Genomic DNA, 18802 nt, shown 5'->3' on the forward strand with positions numbered 1-18802 from the left:
GACCACATAACAAATCCTTAAATGCTGTGTAAGAAAAGATTAATCCCATATAAATATATGACTATTGTGTGTAGCTATTGTGAGGTAGAGAAAGGTATAGACGATCCACATGCTCGAGTGGTTTTGCAGCTCCAAACGATTGGACCAAGGAACAGAAGAGGGGGAGATAGTGAAAGACGACCTTAAGAACGAGAAGAGTGGGGAGTGTGTGGTGAAAGAAGAGAGCTTGGGAGTGAAAGGGTGACGGATCAAGGAAGAGAAATTTCTGTTCTTTAATATAGGTATAGATATAGATAATTTTTACCTGTTTTCATGTCATACAAACAATGCTTGTTCCAACAAGAACAAGACCATATATTGTGGAATCCAGGCGATGCAAAATGATTTTTGTTTGTATCAATGAGAAACACTATATTTTGTTGGATAAATATTTCTATATAATAAGAATTTCATGGGCTTCTAAAAGTTTATGGATCCACAACTATTGGAATCGGGTTATTGAGATAAAATATCTAGTTTGGATAGTTGAAGGAGGACAGATGTCTAGGTTTATTATTCAAATAAGAAACTCAGACTGTGATGATGTTTCAACAACGTATATAGGACCTTTTACAAGAATGTATGAGGTCATGGTTGTTCCTTCCCATATCTAGTAGGATTTGACCTGCGTTACATGATTGAGTTTTGGGCTGGCAGCTGGTCTATCGACCACAGGGGCCCAAGCGGCCATCCTCGCAGCGCTAAATCCCAATCTCACATCCCTATTTTCCTCGTCTACATGGCCCAGCCATCAACTATGGCACCGGGTCAGAGGAACAACTAACCCACAAGCTTTACATAAATAAATTTGATTGAAACAAATGCTTCTCTACATACCACAAGTTCTAAGTGTCCTTGTATAAACAATATTGACATTACAAAAGCATTTAGGACATGTTGGAACATAGAATTTTGAAGGAATTTTATAGGAATATCATAGGAATCAGTTGAATTCGCAAAAAAACATGGGAAACATGATTTTTTTCGCATTACAAACAAGCCCTTAACATATAACATATGCACACTAAAATAAAGACATCAATGGAAATATAGACAAAAGAACAAACATGGCATCACTAAAATAACACATACTCTGGGTCACAACACGATAAAAAACTGATACCCACATATTCAAATGTTATGATTAATTATGTCTTAGAAAAGCTTGAAAATTATCATTACATTACAATGATACACGCAGGACCAATCAAGTTCCACTACCAATACTGGCCGGAGCTTACAGCAAAGCATAAATAAATAGTTCAAACTGATACACAACAGAAGGCATAGAAAACATTATGTCATAACACAAATAAGCCTTTTGTGACTACATCCCCATCATGCATGCTTCGAACCTAAAAAATTTTCAAAAAAAAGAAGTATAGATGTGTGAGCAAAAGATGAAAGTAACAAAAATTAATTGAATTATCACCAATATTGAGAATCAATAGGTGCCTTACCACTTGTTGTATCCACAAGACAGAAGCCATATGGACCAACATGGCATGATCCATCAATTTTGCTTATTATCTAACAGGTGGTCATAAAACTCCCACATTCTAATCTCAGCCGCCACGTCCTCACTAACATCACCTTGTAAAATAGAAGGAATAGCTTCATTTTCCATCTCTTGGAGAATAGGATGCTTATTCATCTTTTTTGCAACATCAACACCAGCCACACCCAATGGAGTGATGGGTGTGGCATTAGTCAGAGTAGGAGCAATCACACCATCATTTCTTTCTATCATTCTTGATGGACCATCAAAAGTAGGTTGAATGGACATTGGCATGCCAACTTGTGGTAAGAATGAGCATCCATTCAGGTTCCTACTAGCCTCATTGCCCAATCCATTACCTAAACCATACGTGATTCTGTTTTGATTTGAACACTCACCCATCCTTGGGATGTCATAAGGAACACGAGGCTTTTTCATACAGTGTAAGCCAAAATCCTGAGCAGAAATTAAGCTACCATTGTTGCCACTAGAGTTCAGCATAGCCTCATTAGAGTAGTTTGCCTGGCGCACCAATTCATTGGTATTCATTTTCTCTGCTGGAATAGCCATCGTGGTCATTGTAGTAACAATTAGTTTTGGTGTATTGCTCACCATGTTTGGTGGTCCTTCATCAGGGAAATTCACCTTTGCCTTATTGCCTCTAATCTTGCGGGCCTCAGCATCATATGCCCTAGCCGCATCTTCTGGTGTTCTATACGTGCCTAACCAAACACGGACACCCTTTGCAGGATCACGGATTTCAGCAGCCCATTTGCCCCAAGGGCGTTGGCGGATGCCTCTATACGGGGTCTTGCGCTTGCGCTTTGGCCTTATAATGGTACCTTCATTGGTAGTGGTTGGTTCTCGACTAATCACATCATCTATATAGAGGAATAGCTATTATTGATTATAAATGCTAATGACTAGATAGACAATCCTATCGGTAGTTCTTTGCAAAAAAGGAATCTAAACTAGAACATCATGAAATTTACCTTATGAGATATTCATACTGTCAAGAAGCAACTAACAACCAGAATGATTCTAGTACATGTGAAATATAACATACAAAACAAATAAACCACCTTGCTTGGGATATTCTAAGAAAATATTAAATATGTATCCAAATATTGATCTAATTAGTGGTATTATTATAATATCCTTTTTGAGATACCTCCCACCCCAACCCGCCCACTGAATTTTTACAAGAAAAACAACAGGCAAAGATATGAGAAAAACGTGAGCGCAAGTAGTATATGCCCATGAACTAAACCAATCCGAATTAAATTATGATCATGAGAAACTGTAAAATGATACTAAAATTTATTAACAAAAGATAATCCATCAACTTTACATTAAAAATAAATGGTGTTAGAAAAATCACATAGATTCACATATATAACTACATATGCCAGTGATGAACATACAAATACACATCTTTGTTAGCAAATCATACCTTTGATGGGAAAATCGAGTCCGACTTTCCCTTTTGTTGTTGTTGAGACACTAGTAAGACCATTCTTGGCTGGTAACAGAGCCATAAACTTATAGTGGCTCTCATCCTCCTCATCGTACTTCTTAGAGAATGCTTGGAAATCAGCTTCAAAGTCGTCCTCTCCCTCATCTATCTTGCTTGCCCTCTTTAACTTGCACTCACCATAGTTCTTCATCTTATTATCTTGAAATTTCTCTTGACTCATCCCTATAACTGGCTTATTTGTGTTTGTGGGTGGTGATGGCCTGATATTTATGTCCGAAATGACCAAACCATTACACATGTTGGCTCTCAATGTGACAGCCTGGCTACAAGATTGATCTGGCAAGATACAATGGAATATGCGGTGATGGTCGTGGGGCATGTGATTTTTGCCATTCATCGTGTGAAGAGAAACGTATATTTGATTATATATTGTATCACAAAAGAGGGACATGCATGCACCATGTGTTACTTTGAAGAATTGATTGCTTCCACACTTTGCTTTGGTATACTATCTTTTCCAGCTTTAATTTGCTTATATTTTTAGTATATCTCCATTACGTATCTATCTATCCATCTATCTATCTTAAGTAGAAGGCACTATGCATGACATACTGATGTGGCGGTTTGGATATTGTGAGATTTGAAGTTCAAGCAAGCAAGCTTTGACAAATTAAGCACTAAACGCATGGTACTTTACATGATAAAAGGTTCACATGAAAGCACAAGCCCAAGATTTGAATGCTCACATGAAAGTTCATGCATGTCTAACAAGGTTTGCTTCAAATCTCAATTTTGTGTACTCTAAGTTGTGTTGTTATCATCAATAACTAAATATGGGGAGAATGAAAGCATCTAGGACCCAAATTATGTTTTGATGATTAATGACACTATAATCCTAGAAACTACATGTGATTTGAAAGATCAATGAAAATTAGTTTAAGGTGATGGCATATGGGGTATTATCGACCCTTATTATTGTTTCTATGTTGTGTGGCAATGATATTACCATATACATCTCAATCATGAAATTGAGTTGAGTTGGCACTTAGGTGTATCAAGGTGTAAGGACTGTGCGCATCCTAATGCAAGAGATCCAAGAGGGGGACGGTGAATTAGGTCTCTAGAAACTTAAACCAAGGGCTTTCTTGTTCTACACTAAAAAATCATTGTTGACACCAAAAGTGGCAAACAGATAAACCGCAAGCGTATGGTTGTCAATGTAGCCTTCACTAGGAGTATTCCAGGTATTATTTTCCACAGGGAACATGAAGCGTACTAACAAAGAAGTAAGACCGTCCTATGATGATACAAGGAGTTTATGATAGTTGGGTAGACAAGACCTTTATGGCTTGATATCTGGTAAGACTCCTATGATGGTACAAGGTTTTACACATGTGGGGCCAAGTTGTCACGTTGTCCACCTTGTGTGCCATCCAAGACATGATTTTGAGCCATTGAGAGAAAACACACTTTTGATCCAAGGGTTGATATTGCTCCTGAAGGTGTTTTGGAGGATCCATGGCTTGAGAGGGGGCACTGGGCCCATAGGTTGGTCGGCCAGGCCCCTATGTGGGCCCACAACCACCAAATGTCTCTCATTTGAGTACCTACAAGCAAATAATGACATGTACATGTGGAACCATGTTATTTGTACAAAAATCACTACTACTATGCTTGTTTACTCCCAAAAAGGATGTTTTATTAATGGTTTTGACTCCGCAAATCTATGATGAAATTACTATCAACAATCGTAAGGTAACTAGCATGATGTGCACTTAAGGCTTTTTGTCACAAGTTCGTTGCTGCTGCAAGCATCATGGTTGTTCGTTAGAAGTCGATGCGTGGGTCTCTGGTGGCTCGATACTCAAAAACATAAGAGAGACATGGCGGTTTATCTTGGTTTGGACTATCGAGGTCCTACGTTCAGCAATAAGGTGTTCTTCGTGTTAGGGAGCACCCAAATTGAGGGATTATAATGGAGTAGAATGAGAGTTTGGTAGGGGATCGCTCAGTGCTATCCTACGGCTCATCGGCGGTGGTGTTTTCCTAGCGAGTAAGGAACCATCCTTCTCTAACTAGGTTGCCAGAGGAGGAACTCGCTAGCATTCCTCTCGGTTGGCTATTGTTCTGTCTAATGTTTCGACATCCAACCCCCTCTCTCTCAGAGCTGACCCTCCCTTTATATTGCAATGAGGGTCGGATACAAGTTAGTTTGGGGTCTTAGTCTATGGTCTACATACGACGGGTGTAGGAGGGTGTTGCCGTGGCATGGGCGGGACCTTGACTTCATCGTGTAGGGAGGAGTCGATGGAGTTGTAACTGCCGCCTGACACCGCTACCATCGCCTGGCACTTGACAGTCAGGGGCTGTCTACTGCTGCATGGCCTCCCTCGGGTGAACCTTCTCAAGGCTTCCTAGGCTAAGCGGCTTATGAGTGGGCCCTAGAGCCTGCTACCTCTAGAGTTGGTGAAGTCGCTTATCCTATTGTGTCACACCGATTGCGTGACCCTATCGAAGGAGTGGCCGATAGAGCCTCGTGCCCATTGAATAGGCAGGCGCTGTGGAATCTCCATACCTGCTAGGCCTCAGATGCCCAATATTCACCCTTTTGCATAAATAGATCATTGTACCAAATTAATATTACCTACATTTCTCAAACGTTGCCACAAGTTTGCTAAGACACCAAAGTAATTTTGGTGAATTTCTTGTAAGTTTTTTAGCAGGTTGGTTTACTCTACAAAATTATTTCAAAATTAAAAAATAAAAAGGATTAAAAGCCCAACCCTATGCCACTTGGGCCAAAATCCTCCCTAGCTTGTTTCCTTTTCCTTTTTTCCCATGCAAGCCATCCACCCAACCGTTCTTTCGTTAGTACTAAAATGTGACCAGATATGATAATTATGTAGGAAGTGGTGTTAATAGAATATGATGGTTACTTTGGTTTTCATGCTAGATATCATAATTATGTATTTCAACCGTTGATTTATGTTGGGTTGTAGCCCTTCGCTCGTACCTTCACCCAGACGGATGAAGGAACCTTCACTAGGGTGAAGGGAAAGCTGGGGTGCTAGTCCCACACATGAAAATAGAATGGGAGAAAATGCTAAGCATAGCGTTTTGGAGAATGAGGGGGAGAACCATTCCGCTTGTCCTTGGGTTCTATTTATGTGAGAGGTGGGAGGAGGCATCTTCCTTCATACCCCTTATGGTTTGTGAATTTACAAGGAAGTCCTTGGGTCTATTAGGCGTTGGGCCTTTTTACATGGAGGGGGTAGGTGCAGCCGCCCCTCCCCCAACAATTTAATATATTGATCTAGGCCTTTATGTGATGTTAAATTGGTTCATCTAATCATTTATCTATATGGGTCGAGTGATCTATATTGGTTCTTAATTTGAGCCATACAAAAATATTGGACAAAAAATCTTAAAACAAATAATGGGCCAAGATGAAAGAAATTAGCCCAAACAATGCTCCTGGCCCATTATAAGCCTGCCTGACACTACATTGTTGTTTATTTCAAATGGCATGCTTGTGTGTGATGTTTGCTAGACATAATCTTGTTTGATGACATGTTCCTAGTAGTACCTAGAATCAGTTTTTGTTATCACAAGTGGTAACTAGAGCTATATGTTTTTCAATGTTAATCTAATGTGGTGTCTAGTTTCTATGTCTAGCTAACTATGGTTCTAAGGATGGATGTTTCAAGTGGTGTTCACGCTATCACTAACACCTTAGCATCTCTTGGTAGTAGTAACTCTTTGATGAGAGTATGGGTGTCCCGATCTTTCGATGGAGATGAATAACTATGATTTGACTAGAGATATGTTTAGGAATCGACTACAACCGTCCAGGGACGTTGCACCTTAGTGACCAATACACCGAATCCAGCGGTTGTCACAATCTTGTGGAGCACAATCAACCAAAATACTAGGGTTATTCCTATAAGCAATCAAAGATCAAGTAGATAAGCACTAAACTGCCAAATGAAGGTGGGGTTCTGAATCGAGTAGAACATATGGTCTAGCCGACACGCACATCTACAAGGAAGTAGCAGCGGCTAAACCTACATCAAAACAAAACCCAATCTATTCTTGGTGACTCTAGACACATATAAGTAGATGGGACAACAACCAAAGGGGTGTTGGGGTCATTCTCCAACCCTAGGACATGTCCCTATTGCACCCAACTTGATACATGGGCCATTGGGCCAAAATAGGGTGACGCAGCACTGTACGCAGAAAAGGTCTCAACAAAAAAATGATGTTGCACCTGAATCTAGTAAGATATGGATATGAGTCTAGATCCTTCGGAAAGTAGACTTGGTAAGATTTCTATGAAGTACTAGAATGTCCCATTCGGATTCTGTATGAAGCCATGGTGACTGTTGCAAGTTGATGTTGTTCCGTAGTCTGAATACAACATCCAAAACATGTTGGATTTGGCCCCTTTCTTTCCTTGGGCCAAAAGTGATGTGGTGGCCTGGTGGATGACATTAGGAATACTTGGGCTTCGTCCCAATCAAATTCATTGACCTTCCATGCTTTCCATATGCAATCAAACCTTCCCTTGATCCATGTAAGTAATTCTAAAAAGGGAAATGTACAAACTTCAAGGCGTAGCATCAATTCATTAAATCTATCAAATATAAAATTCATATAGAATGGTTGCACCTTTGGTTTGGAAATGGTTAATGTGTTCATATTTGAGTCGGTTATGTCCTCAACACTCTCCCACAATTTCATATCCACTCATATGTGCAAAATTGAAGCCAAACCATTTGGGCACATATGTATGGGAAGCTACCATTATCAAGTTGATTTTTGGGAAGCCCACAAACAAAAGTGCCATTGGGGCAAAAGTTGTTAGCTCTACACACTCACTGAATTAATCCGGTGGTAGCATGAGATCAATCTGGTGACTTCCCAATGGTCGAACAAGAACTAGCTATTAAAGTTCAATGGTCAAATTCACTCTAACACCAAGCGCCATCAATCCGGTGACCCCTTTGAATTTTCCAAGTCGGTGAACAGTGCTATATCATCATCCATTGTCCCTAGGGTTGAGACCAAATCAATCCGGTGCCTAACGCTAGCTACAGTCAGTTCAACCCTATGGCTTTACAACATAGTGCATAGTCTAGTGCCTTTTGCCAGGCCACATCGGATTAATCCGGTGTCTGCAGAAAGGCATCAATCAACTCTTTTTCAAATGTGCTAAGTCCTATATGTGTCAAAATATGTGCAAGTGAGTTAGCATTTTCACATATACTTTTCAAAGGGTTTTCACTTGCATCACACCACGTCAGTAGGTCTAATGCATATGCAATGTATTTTCAAACCTGATGGCACTTAGATAACCGATTTGACTTTAGAGCTCCGCTCTTAATATTACGGTCATCTATCCTAAACATGATCACACACTCTATTGCGTCTTGACTGGCAAAGCAAAATCTCTATTTGTACCTTTGCCTTCACACTATAGGGTTTTGTTTTTCTCTTTCTTCTTTTCCATGTGAGAGGTCGCTCCAATTGGATTGATCACTCTTCATCCATCTCCAAGCTTTGCTCTCCATCTTGGTATGGACCTAACCTAGTGAAAGTGCATTTGCCCCCTATGTGAGTTTTGGTGTATTGATGATATCTAAATTAGGGACTAATGAGATCTTAATGAGATGTATTGCAGCTTTAGTCCCATAAAAGTTTTAAAGAGTTGATCTAAGATGAAATGGTATCCCTCAATTCTTGAAGTTGAAAAGACAAATGAACTCAAAGTGTGCTCCAAAGTTTCTATCTTTTGTTTTGAGTTTAGGTTTCACCGTACTATAAAGAGGAATGTAAGTTTAGGTGGTCTGAGGAAGATAGAGTGCTCAAGCATAAAAAATAAATCAAAAGAGTGACACTAAATCACCTCATGAACACCTAGATTCTTGTTGTGGACTTTTGATAGTCGAAAGTCTCGATTCAAGCCGGAAGTTTCGGTAGTTAGAAGTCCCGACTCCCGCCGGAAGTCCCGGTGCTCTTGGACTTAGCCGCCAGGCTTGGCAGACCGTTGGAAGTCCTGATGGGAGCTAGAAGGCCCGGCAGTTGCTAGGAGTTCCGACTCTGGCCGAGCGAGCCCAATGGTCAGCGCTAGTGAACAGTGTTTTTACATAGAGCCAAAAGTTTCAGCGATCTATATCAGAACTTCTGACGTAGATCTGAACAGTTAGATTTGCCTATGAGTATAAATAGCTCTCTCTAACCGTTACCCACTCATTCTAACTCTATCCAAAACTCCTCCCAAGCATTCAAGGCTTCTCTCTCCTCTTCCCTTTGCTCCAAAACTTCGATTCCCTTAGGGATTTGAGTGAAAGGAGAGTGGATTAATTGAGAGAATCACTTTGGCAAGCTTTAGTACTTGATTTCTTCATCAAGCTGGTTTGATTTGTGTCTATTACTCTTGGAGCTTTGCTCCTAGCCAGCTAGGCATTGCCCAAGAGCTTACATCTTGTGGAAGAGCCTTGGGAAGTTTGTATTATCCTTGATTTCTTAGTGGAAAGCTCAAGTGACCTTTGTGGTTTCCTTGAGAGAGGCAAGGAGGTGGAAGAGACTCTGACCTTTGTGGTCACCTCAACAACGAGGACATAGAAGCTCCTTTGTGGGATTGTCGAACCTCGAGATAAATACTTGTGTCTCGCGTGATTGTTGTTGTTGTGATTTGTGCTATGATATTTGTTCTTGGTTGTTTTCTCTTCTCCCCAAAGCACCTCATAGGGTTTGGACTTGATCTACGGAGTGGAAGCTTTTTGGCATCAAGGGAGTGACTCTACGTGTCTACCTAACCACTTGGAAGTGGGGTTGTAAGAAATCTTGCACTCAAAGTTCATTTTTGCACTTGTAGTAAAATCCACGTAGGAGTCGGAACTCCTAGCTGTTTGCGTCGGAAGTTTCGGCTCAAACTATTAGGACTTCTTACAGTTGCTGACATTTGACTTTGAGTTTGTGTAGAATTTTTTGATAGGCCTATTCACCCTCCTCTAGGCATTGTTTAGATCCTTTCAATTGGTATCAAACCAAGGTCTTCTTTTAGCGCTTCACCGTGTAAGAAGAAACAATGTTGGACTCCGAAAAGATGAAAGTCGATGCCACCGAGATGGCCAAGCAAATTGCAAAAGAGTTGATGGCTGAGCAAGCAAAGCTTTTCCAAGATGAAATGAAGAAGATGCAAGATGAGATAAGCAAGATGAAGGAAGAGTTGAGCAAGATGGTTGAAGATGCTATAAGTGGCAAGAATGATGCAACTAAAGACATAGCATGTGATGTTGGAGCAGCAAATGACAATGTTCAAGGAAAGGGAGCTTACTGAAGTATTGGTTTTGACTATGGACAACTCATGAAAGGTCCCTCCATGCATTTCCCCACCATCAATCATGGCAAGCCACCTCACTTTGATGGTACAAGATACGCCGATTGGGCCTACAAGATGAAGATGCACCTCATTGCCACAAGACTTTGGGAAGTTGTGGAAGTTGGTGTGATCATTTCTACCATCGAAGATAGAGAGATAACTCTAGAAGAAGCTTTCAACCTTCATCTAAGTGCACAAGCCGTATCCTTGCTTGTTACAAGCTTGGGTCCGGATGAGTTTGCCAAAGTAAATGGAATGGAAAGTGCAAAGCAAGTTTGTGATACCTTGAGAGTATCGTTTAAAGGAGATAAGAGTGTGAGGAAAGGCAACGTCAAGCTACTTCATGGCAAATTGGAAAGATTTGTGTTCTTGTAAGGTGAAACAACACAAGCTATGTTTGATAGGCTTATGGCATTGGTTAACCGCATAAGAGCTCTTGAAAGCATCGAATGGGATGATAACAAGGTCGCTAGAAAGATGTTGAGAACCTATAGGGCTAAGAACAACATGCTTATATTTGTGATCATGGAAAGGCCCGATTATGATGAGATGACACCCCCAAGAACTTCTTTCAAAGCTCAAGCATCATGAGTGTCTAGATGAAGGTGCAATCAACGCTCATAATCAAAATCCTAGTGCAATGGGATACAATAAGAATGCATCTCTAAAGGCAACTCAAGCTAATGAAGGCAAAAGTTAAGTCAAGAGAAGAAGAAGAAAGTGAAGGATGATTCATCAAGTGAATAAGAAGAGTCTGATGAAGAAGCTGCTCTCATCATTAGAAACTTGAGAAAATTCATGAAGAAGAGCAACCGCAAGACCTATGGTGATGGAAGGAAGAGGTACAAGAAGAGATTTTGCTATGAGTGTGGTGATACCGGTCACTTCATAGCCGATTGTCCTAAAGAGAAGAAGAAAAACAAGTGCAACAAAGATGAAGACAAGAAGAACAAAGGAAAGAAGAGAGGTGAAGCTCATATTGGTGAAGAGTGGGAGTCAAATGATAGTGACTCAAGTGATGACGAGAAGAAGAAGAGAGGAGCCATGAACATCGCCATCCACCACTCTTCATCACCAACCATGATCTTCCCCGACTGGGCTTCACCACCAAAGCTCTTCCCCAACCTAGATTCATCACCGAGACTCTTTTCCAACCTCATCGATAATGACTACTACACTCCAACTTGCCTCATGGCTAAGGGGGAGAAGGTACATCACTCACCCACTCCTTCTAGTAATGAGTATGATAGTTGTGATCAGGACATAGAAGCAATTGAAGAAAGCATGATAAGAAAATTTGGTAAAAGGCCTACACTAAAATAAAAGCACTAATTAAAAAATTTGAGAAGAGGGATAGATGCTTGGAGTTGCAAGGAGAAATAATCACTCAAGAGAGAGACAAAAACTTGCACTTGAAGCATCTATCGCCGAGGAAGAGATGAAGGTTGAGAAGTTAACCGTAGAATTGTCTTTAGCCAATGACACAATTGGGAAATTAACTAAAGAACATTCTTCGGTTAATGACACAATAGCTAGCCTCAAGAATGAGAAAAGTATAGCTCAAGAAAGCCTCACAAGGTTGGAAGAAAAATACCGAAATCTTGAGTTAAACAATAGCACTCTTTGGGCAAGCACTTCAACTTCTCCTAAGGCAACCGAAGACTCTAATGTCTCCACTAGTAATGGTTGTAAAAGATGTTATAAAATTAATGTAAATGCATATGCAACTAACCTTGTTGAGCTAGAGAAGAAAGACAAGGAGATACATAGATTGAAGATGATCTTGAAGAATGGGTGCAAGTGTCAAGAGCAATCCAATAAGAAGATATACAAGTCATCAAGGCACCTATCAATCAAGGAAGGCATTGGCTACAATAGGCATGATGGGAAGGCCAATTGAAGAAATATGATCAATGGTGTGCCTTGTGTGAAATTCAATAAAGGTGTTGCTCTTGATAAGCTCATATGCAAGGCAAACAACAAGGTCTACATTCCTAAGGTAGCACCTACAAGTGACAAGACAAACAAGATGAAGCAAGTGGAGGCCTCCAAGCCACAAGCACCACTCCCACAATGCTATGCTAGTGACTAAATGTGTTGTTGGGGCAAGGATGGCAAGATCATGGTGAAGTATGTTGGTGCCCACAAGAGGAAGGAGATTATGAGGAGTGTTTGGGTGCCCAACTTTTATGTGACTACCCCCCTAGGACCCAAATCTTTTTGGTACCTAAAACAAAAGCTTGATTTGTCTTTGTAGGAATACTCATCTGGTGGAACAAGTTGGGTGTTGGATAGTGGATGCACCAATCATATGACCGGAGAGAAGGACATCTTCACATCTTTCTAACCTACTCATGACCAAAGTGGAAACATTGTGTTTGGTAACTGTTGACACCGAAATTTGGTTTGGGTTAAGAAGACTCTAGGGTCAGAATTTATCAAGGAAAGTTGAAATATTCAGCAAGATCAGCTAACTGAATTGCCATCAGAATCGGCTGAATAAGATGATGTCATCGTCTCAAAGGAATGGGCCCAATCAGTAGCAAGGCATGAGGCAAGAAGACACATCAGACTTCATAGAAGGGAAAGATTGAGGTCCAAGTTATCATAATTTAGGAAGCTTTGTTTCTTTTTCAAGTTTTGTAACCAGTCTTATTCGACCAGGACTCGTAGTCAAGCCTCGGGTATAAATATTGAACCCTGGCTATTGTAATAGACATCTCCGTGATCAATCAAAAACTAGTACCTTTACTTTTTGGCTTATGCCACCCCCTAGGAGTAGGAGTAGGATAGATTTTGGTGAGTTCTTTGGCAAGTAGGGCTGCCATCGGTTAAGTCTGACCTCCAGTTTGTCTGTGAGTATCCGTCACAACTTAAACTTTGTTTGTAAGGCAGCATCGATTAGGTCTGAACTCTTGCAAGCTTTGTATAAGTTAGTTATCGTCAGTTAATTATGAGGTTGCATCGGTTTGGATCGTATCTCGTACAATTACTGATACAAGTTATCCTTGATTCTTATCAAAATTTGTACGGTTGCATCGGTTCGGCTCGTATCTCATACAAATTTTGATACGGATTAGTTATAGGTTAAATCTATTAATATTGGTAGGGTTTCCTTGCTGTTTTTAATAGATTTGCTAGTTATCGATCTTATTATAATTAGTACCCTCACTTTTTGTAACAAAATTACCCCTTGCCCGAGTAAGATTGAAATGAATCAGCTTTATATCTCTTCAAACCAACGTCTTGTTACTTTTCCCTATTTACATCTCACTTTGATGATGGTTTCGGTTAGCTTAGCTGTTTTGATCCAATCTTGATCAAAGATAGCATGCGGTCAGGACGTGTTTAACCCTAAGTAAAGCTTGCTAGTGGATGAAATCTGGTCTAGAACTACTATTATGGCTGCCATAGATCCGGTTGACCCCCACTGTTAGCACTATAGATTGGAAATCACCAAGTAGTAAGTTTTGCTTATGGTCAAACATAGTCTATGGCTGCATGCTATGTCTGCATTAGCTATTTAGCCGATCGCTTGTGCTTTCATGATCGCAGCATGTTTTCATGATTCCATTAGGCGCGTATAGATTCGTATTCTTTGAAGATTTAATCTGTTATCTTTATCATGGATGCATCTGTCCGGCTCGAACCCCACTATTAGAGATAATATGTTAGATTTGATAGGTGTATGGATTTATCCATGTTTAATAGTCGAGTGTTTGCATGTTGCGAGTCTTCTTTCATTGGAATCGGCTATTTTAGTCGATAGCCTGTCTTTTGAGAATACATATTGGCTATTCCTATGCTTTTACTTGTTTTTATCTTGGTTAAAAGCTAATATATTTCTCAATTAATATGAATACTCTCACGCCTAACTTTTTACATCTTTAGAGTGTTTTCATGATAATCGGCTAAGTTAGATCTATGCAATTGAATAAATGATAATTGCCGATATGCTTGTTTTTGCTTATCATGAATCATGAACATGCTGGATATCGACTCTCTAGTCGATAGCCTTATTTCATCGGCTACTTAGACGCACATTTGGAACTGTTTGGACAAACACTGGCATGTTCCACCTTAAATTGCTGATCAATCTTATCTCCTTGTCAATTACAGGGTCAAATTGACTAGCACGCCCTAGGTCATGACCATCCGGTCCGGTGTCCTCCTAAGTCTAGAGAGAGCTCGGGATCTACTCCATGTGGTTTTTGTCAGCTTGCTCACGTGTCAGCGGCGGGGAATCACCCTGTCACTTTTTTGCCGTCGACACAGATTTGGCACGCCTAGTGGGACCACAATCGTTAACATGGACAATGAAGCAATCCTCAAGGTCAACCTTGAAGACCTGCCTCAGGACCAGAAAGCACTCATTGAGCAGGCGGCGGAGGAGTTATGTGAGAAGTGTCTGCTGTCTTATGGCAGGACGCGTGATTCAGTCATCTAGAAGACTCCCTTGCCAAGAGTCCTCCTACATGGACAAAGTGAAGATGTTGAAGCAAGAACTACTGCCCATTTGGTCCATAAGACTGTTCATGAAGCCTTTACAAATCACAATAAGGTGTTAGCCAACACAATTGGCAATGTTATGAAGGAAGTTTTCTTTGGAGTGCTAGTTGATCAGGTGGGACCGTCATATTTCAATGGCTATAATCATTCGGCTGTTGGAAGCAGTGTGCCTAGTTCTAGTCAGCAGCCGAATGGTGGGTAGTATCAGCAACCACCAGTGTAGTAGCTTCAAGGAGGACAAGCTCAAGAACAAACCCTGTAAATAGCAGGGGGCAAGGTCAAGCCCTGCCAACCATAGGGGAGCAAGGTCAAATGACAGGGGGGCAACCGCCAGCGCAGCAGTCACCAAGTGTCCCTGTCACACAAGCAGTTCAGTAGCCAATTGGACAAAACCAAGTGTATTCAGTACATCAGCCAACCTCACCAATCACTTAATAGGTTGTGCAACAGCCGGCTCAGGGAAGATTCAATACTTCCTACCAAAGCCTCAGTCGGCCCATAAAATTGCTCCATTAGTACAGAGGATCATCAAGAATGTTGATCCAAACTACTTCAATAGTCGATTGCAAGGATATGCAACTCACAATGCTCAGATCGACTATCCAAAAGGATATCACCTAGTTTCTGATGCCAGCACGTACGAGCTTATGCCACACCCTAGGTATCAGAATCCTTATAGTTATAATGCACAATAACTCCAGCAATCTCAGGTCTAAGGTCAACAGTCTCTGGCTTAGGGTCGACAAGTTCAAATACAAGGCTCTCAGGCTTAGACTCAAGGGCAGCCGAGACAAGAAGTCATTGGCATGTTTGCTGATGAGTTCGTTAATAGGATAATTGTTATGATATAGAGCCAGTTTGGTCTAAAGCCTAAAGGACAGGTTGGCTCTTATCAGCACCCATACCCAGCCTATTATGATATTGTGCAACTCCCTCCACGCTACCGAGTCCCAGATTTCTCCAAACTTACCAGGATAGATGAGATGACAACCTTGGAGCATATTAGTCGCTCTCTCGTTCATCTCGAAGATGCATCTGTTGAGGAGGCACATAAAGTTTGATGCTTCCCCTTATCCCTGTTTGGACCGGCCTTTAGTTGGTTTTCATCACTTGAACCCAACTCGATCACTGGATGGGTCGATCTAGAGAACAAGTTCCATGCATACTTCTATAGTGGGATAGGAGAGAAGAAGAATATAGATCTAACAAGCATGAGGTAGAGGAACAATGAGTCAGGCTCTGAGTTCATTCATAGATTTAGAGAGGTAAGGAGTCGTTGCTACTCGTTAAATATGTCTGATGGCCAATTGGCTGAATTGGCCCTTCAAGGGATGTCTCCAGTGATCAGAGAAAAAAAATCGATGGCCAAGAATTTGAGAGTTTGGCTCACCTAGTTCAGAGGGTGTCGACTTTTGAGAGTCAACATCGAACCCCGCGCAAAGAGAAGTATTTGAAGGGTACGATGCAGACTCGGATGGGGACGATCTAGAAGTTGTAACCACAGAGTGGACATGGGGCAAGGCTCCTATATCTTGTCCATGGGTGAAGGAGACAGAAAATGCCTATGACTTCAACATCAAAAAGGTTGATAAGATCTTTGATTTGCTCCTAGAGAAGAAGCAGTTGAGATTACCTGCAAATCATGTGATCCCTTCGGCTGGAGAACTTGAAGGAAAGAAATACTGCAAGTTCCACAATGCTACTAATCGTAACACTAACGAGTGTAGAATCTTCCGCTTACATATTCAGAAGGCCATTGAGCAAGGAAAGATCAAGTTTGAGCCAGCCAAGAAACCAACAATGGACATAGATAAGCATCCTATTTTAGAGGTGCACATGGTGGAGTTTCAGTTGGCCAAAGGGAAGACAAAGGCCTTGACATTGACTAAGGCTAGAGAAGACGGATCAGTCGATCCCAAGGATCAGATATCGACTAATGAGTATAAGAAAGCTGAGCAGCAACACGATCAACAAAGGAGCCGATACGAGCAAGGTGAAACATCTAGAGTTGGTGATATGCGTCCTCGTGTGACTTCTAGAATCTTGTTGAACAAGTGGCAACGCCAAAAGGAGAAGGACTACTAGCGCCGGCTTGAAGAAGAAGAATATGAGCGTTGGTGCGAGGAAGAAAGGTATGAAAGAGAAGAAGCTGAGTTACATTGGAACTGTGCTTTCTTCAGACACTGTTGGAACGAAGGTTTGAAATTACCCACAAGACATAACTACCTAGAGTGCAGTAACCAGTATTCAAAATTCAGACAATCTCAAGTCAACCGCAGGTCCATCCATGAACGTTTGAATTATCAATCTAATGACATGGATCGGCACATAAAAATGAAGGAGTTCACGATCGGTTAGGTAAGCGTGCATATGATCAGAATTGGGTCGGTCATGATAAAGAGAAAGAGTATGTTTGGCAAGAGGGCCAATGGGGTCTAGGAGGTCTAACAAGGAGCCAAAAAAGAAGAGTTCAACGCTAGAGAAATAGAGAGTTAGAAGCTCAGAAGTATAGCAGACCTCAGACATGGCGTGTCAAACAAACAGCCGACAAGGGTAAGCCATCAGCTAATATTGATATGGTCTTCATCTTACCTACGGAATTCAGAACTCCCTCCAAGTACAGACAGGAAGAATGCGATGGAGAAGAGTATGATGAAGAAGAATTGGAAGGAGTAGTGGCTCAATTAGTCCTCTAGTCCCAACAAGCTATATTTGACAAGCCATCTCAGCATCATCACTTGAATGCTTTGTACATGAAAGGATTTGTCGATGGGAAGCCGATGACCAAGATATTAGTCGAAGGAGGTGTTGTGGTCAACGTAATGCCTTATACTACATTCTGCAAGCTCAGAAAAGGTCCTGGAGATTTGCTTGAAACTGATATGATGCTAAAGGATTTCAGTGGCAATGCATCTAAGACTCGGGGGGGGGGGGGGCAGTTAACATTGAATTGACGATTGGGAGTAAGACCCTACCTACTACTTTCTTCGTCATTGATGGAAAAGGAACATACAGTCTGCTCCTTGGTCATGACTAGATCCACCCTAATTGTTGCATCCCTTCGACAATACACCAATACCTTATCCAGTGTCAGGGACATAATGTTGAAGTTGTTCAAGCCGATACATCTGTAAGCATAGCAACAGCTCATCCAACCTACTGGGAATTTGAAGATTGTGAGTGCTTCTCTGGTAGAGCCTGGGAAGGAGGCGTTATCAAAATCAATGATGAACGTCAACAGCCGATCAAAGCAATCGGCTCTAAGAGTTTATTTTGATGATTCCTCCAGTTGGTTATTACGGAATGGCTAAACATTTCCCTTATGAATTAGTTCATCAGAATGTAGCCATTCTATTTTGTGTAGTCAAGATTGGATTTGAACGTGCAACATTTAGAAGAACCTTGGCGGCCGATGATTTTAGAGTATTGTAATGAATGATTTAATACTTAAATCATCATCAGCCATTTTGAAAGTATTTTTTGTTATGGAGTTTTTAGCTCTGGCGATTAAGATTATCAGTTTTGGATCTTCGCCAGATTTGATAGTCGGTACCAGCAGAGTATCACCTTTAGAACAAAATAACAATCCTAATTCAGCCTAAGAAGGCAAAAGCCGATGCGGTACGCATCGCCTATATTGCAAAAATAAAAATAAAAGTCATATGGAGAAAGCGTCAGCAGTATCATGAAATCGTCTCTAAAAGCTTTCATGCAGATCAGATGAAAAATAAACACGGAGCCAATCAAGAAATTTTATTTCATAACCCTAGTTACAAACTAAGGACCAAAGAAGACTTTGTTCATGAATTCTTCGGCCTAGGTTATGTTCGCCATGGCTTCGGTGGCTCCCTCGAAGTCCTCCACCAGATCCTGATAGTCGTCAGGGTTTTTG

General features: G+C 41.1%; 1 protein-coding gene across 1 annotated transcript; it reads right to left on the reverse strand.

The window, feature by feature from the left end:
* Window positions 1–1552: 1552 nt before the first annotated feature.
* On the reverse strand, window positions 1553–3234 carry LOC136473233 (ethylene-responsive transcription factor ERF115-like). Its single transcript, XM_066470914.1, has 2 exons — window positions 2991–3234; window positions 1553–2418 (listed from the first exon to the last, which is right to left on the reverse strand). Exons 1-2 carry the CDS (start codon window positions 3232–3234, stop codon window positions 1553–1555), a joined length of 1110 nt encoding a protein of 369 aa, XP_066327011.1.
* Window positions 3235–18802: the final 15568 nt, after the last annotated feature.

Source organism: Miscanthus floridulus, chromosome 8 (genome assembly GCF_019320115.1).
Source record: "Miscanthus floridulus cultivar M001 chromosome 8, ASM1932011v1, whole genome shotgun sequence".
In the NCBI taxonomy this organism is placed as follows: Eukaryota; Viridiplantae; Streptophyta; class Magnoliopsida; order Poales; family Poaceae; genus Miscanthus; species Miscanthus floridulus.

Coding starts and splice junctions, on each gene's coding strand:
- LOC136473233 (XM_066470914.1), bottom strand. CDS start 3,234: ATGAGTCAAGAGAAATTTCAAGATAATAAGATGAAGAACTATGGTGAG. Junction 2,419..2,990: donor ACTCGATTTTCCCATCAAAG/GTATGATTTGCT, acceptor TCCTCTATATAG/ATGATGTGATTAGTCGAGAA.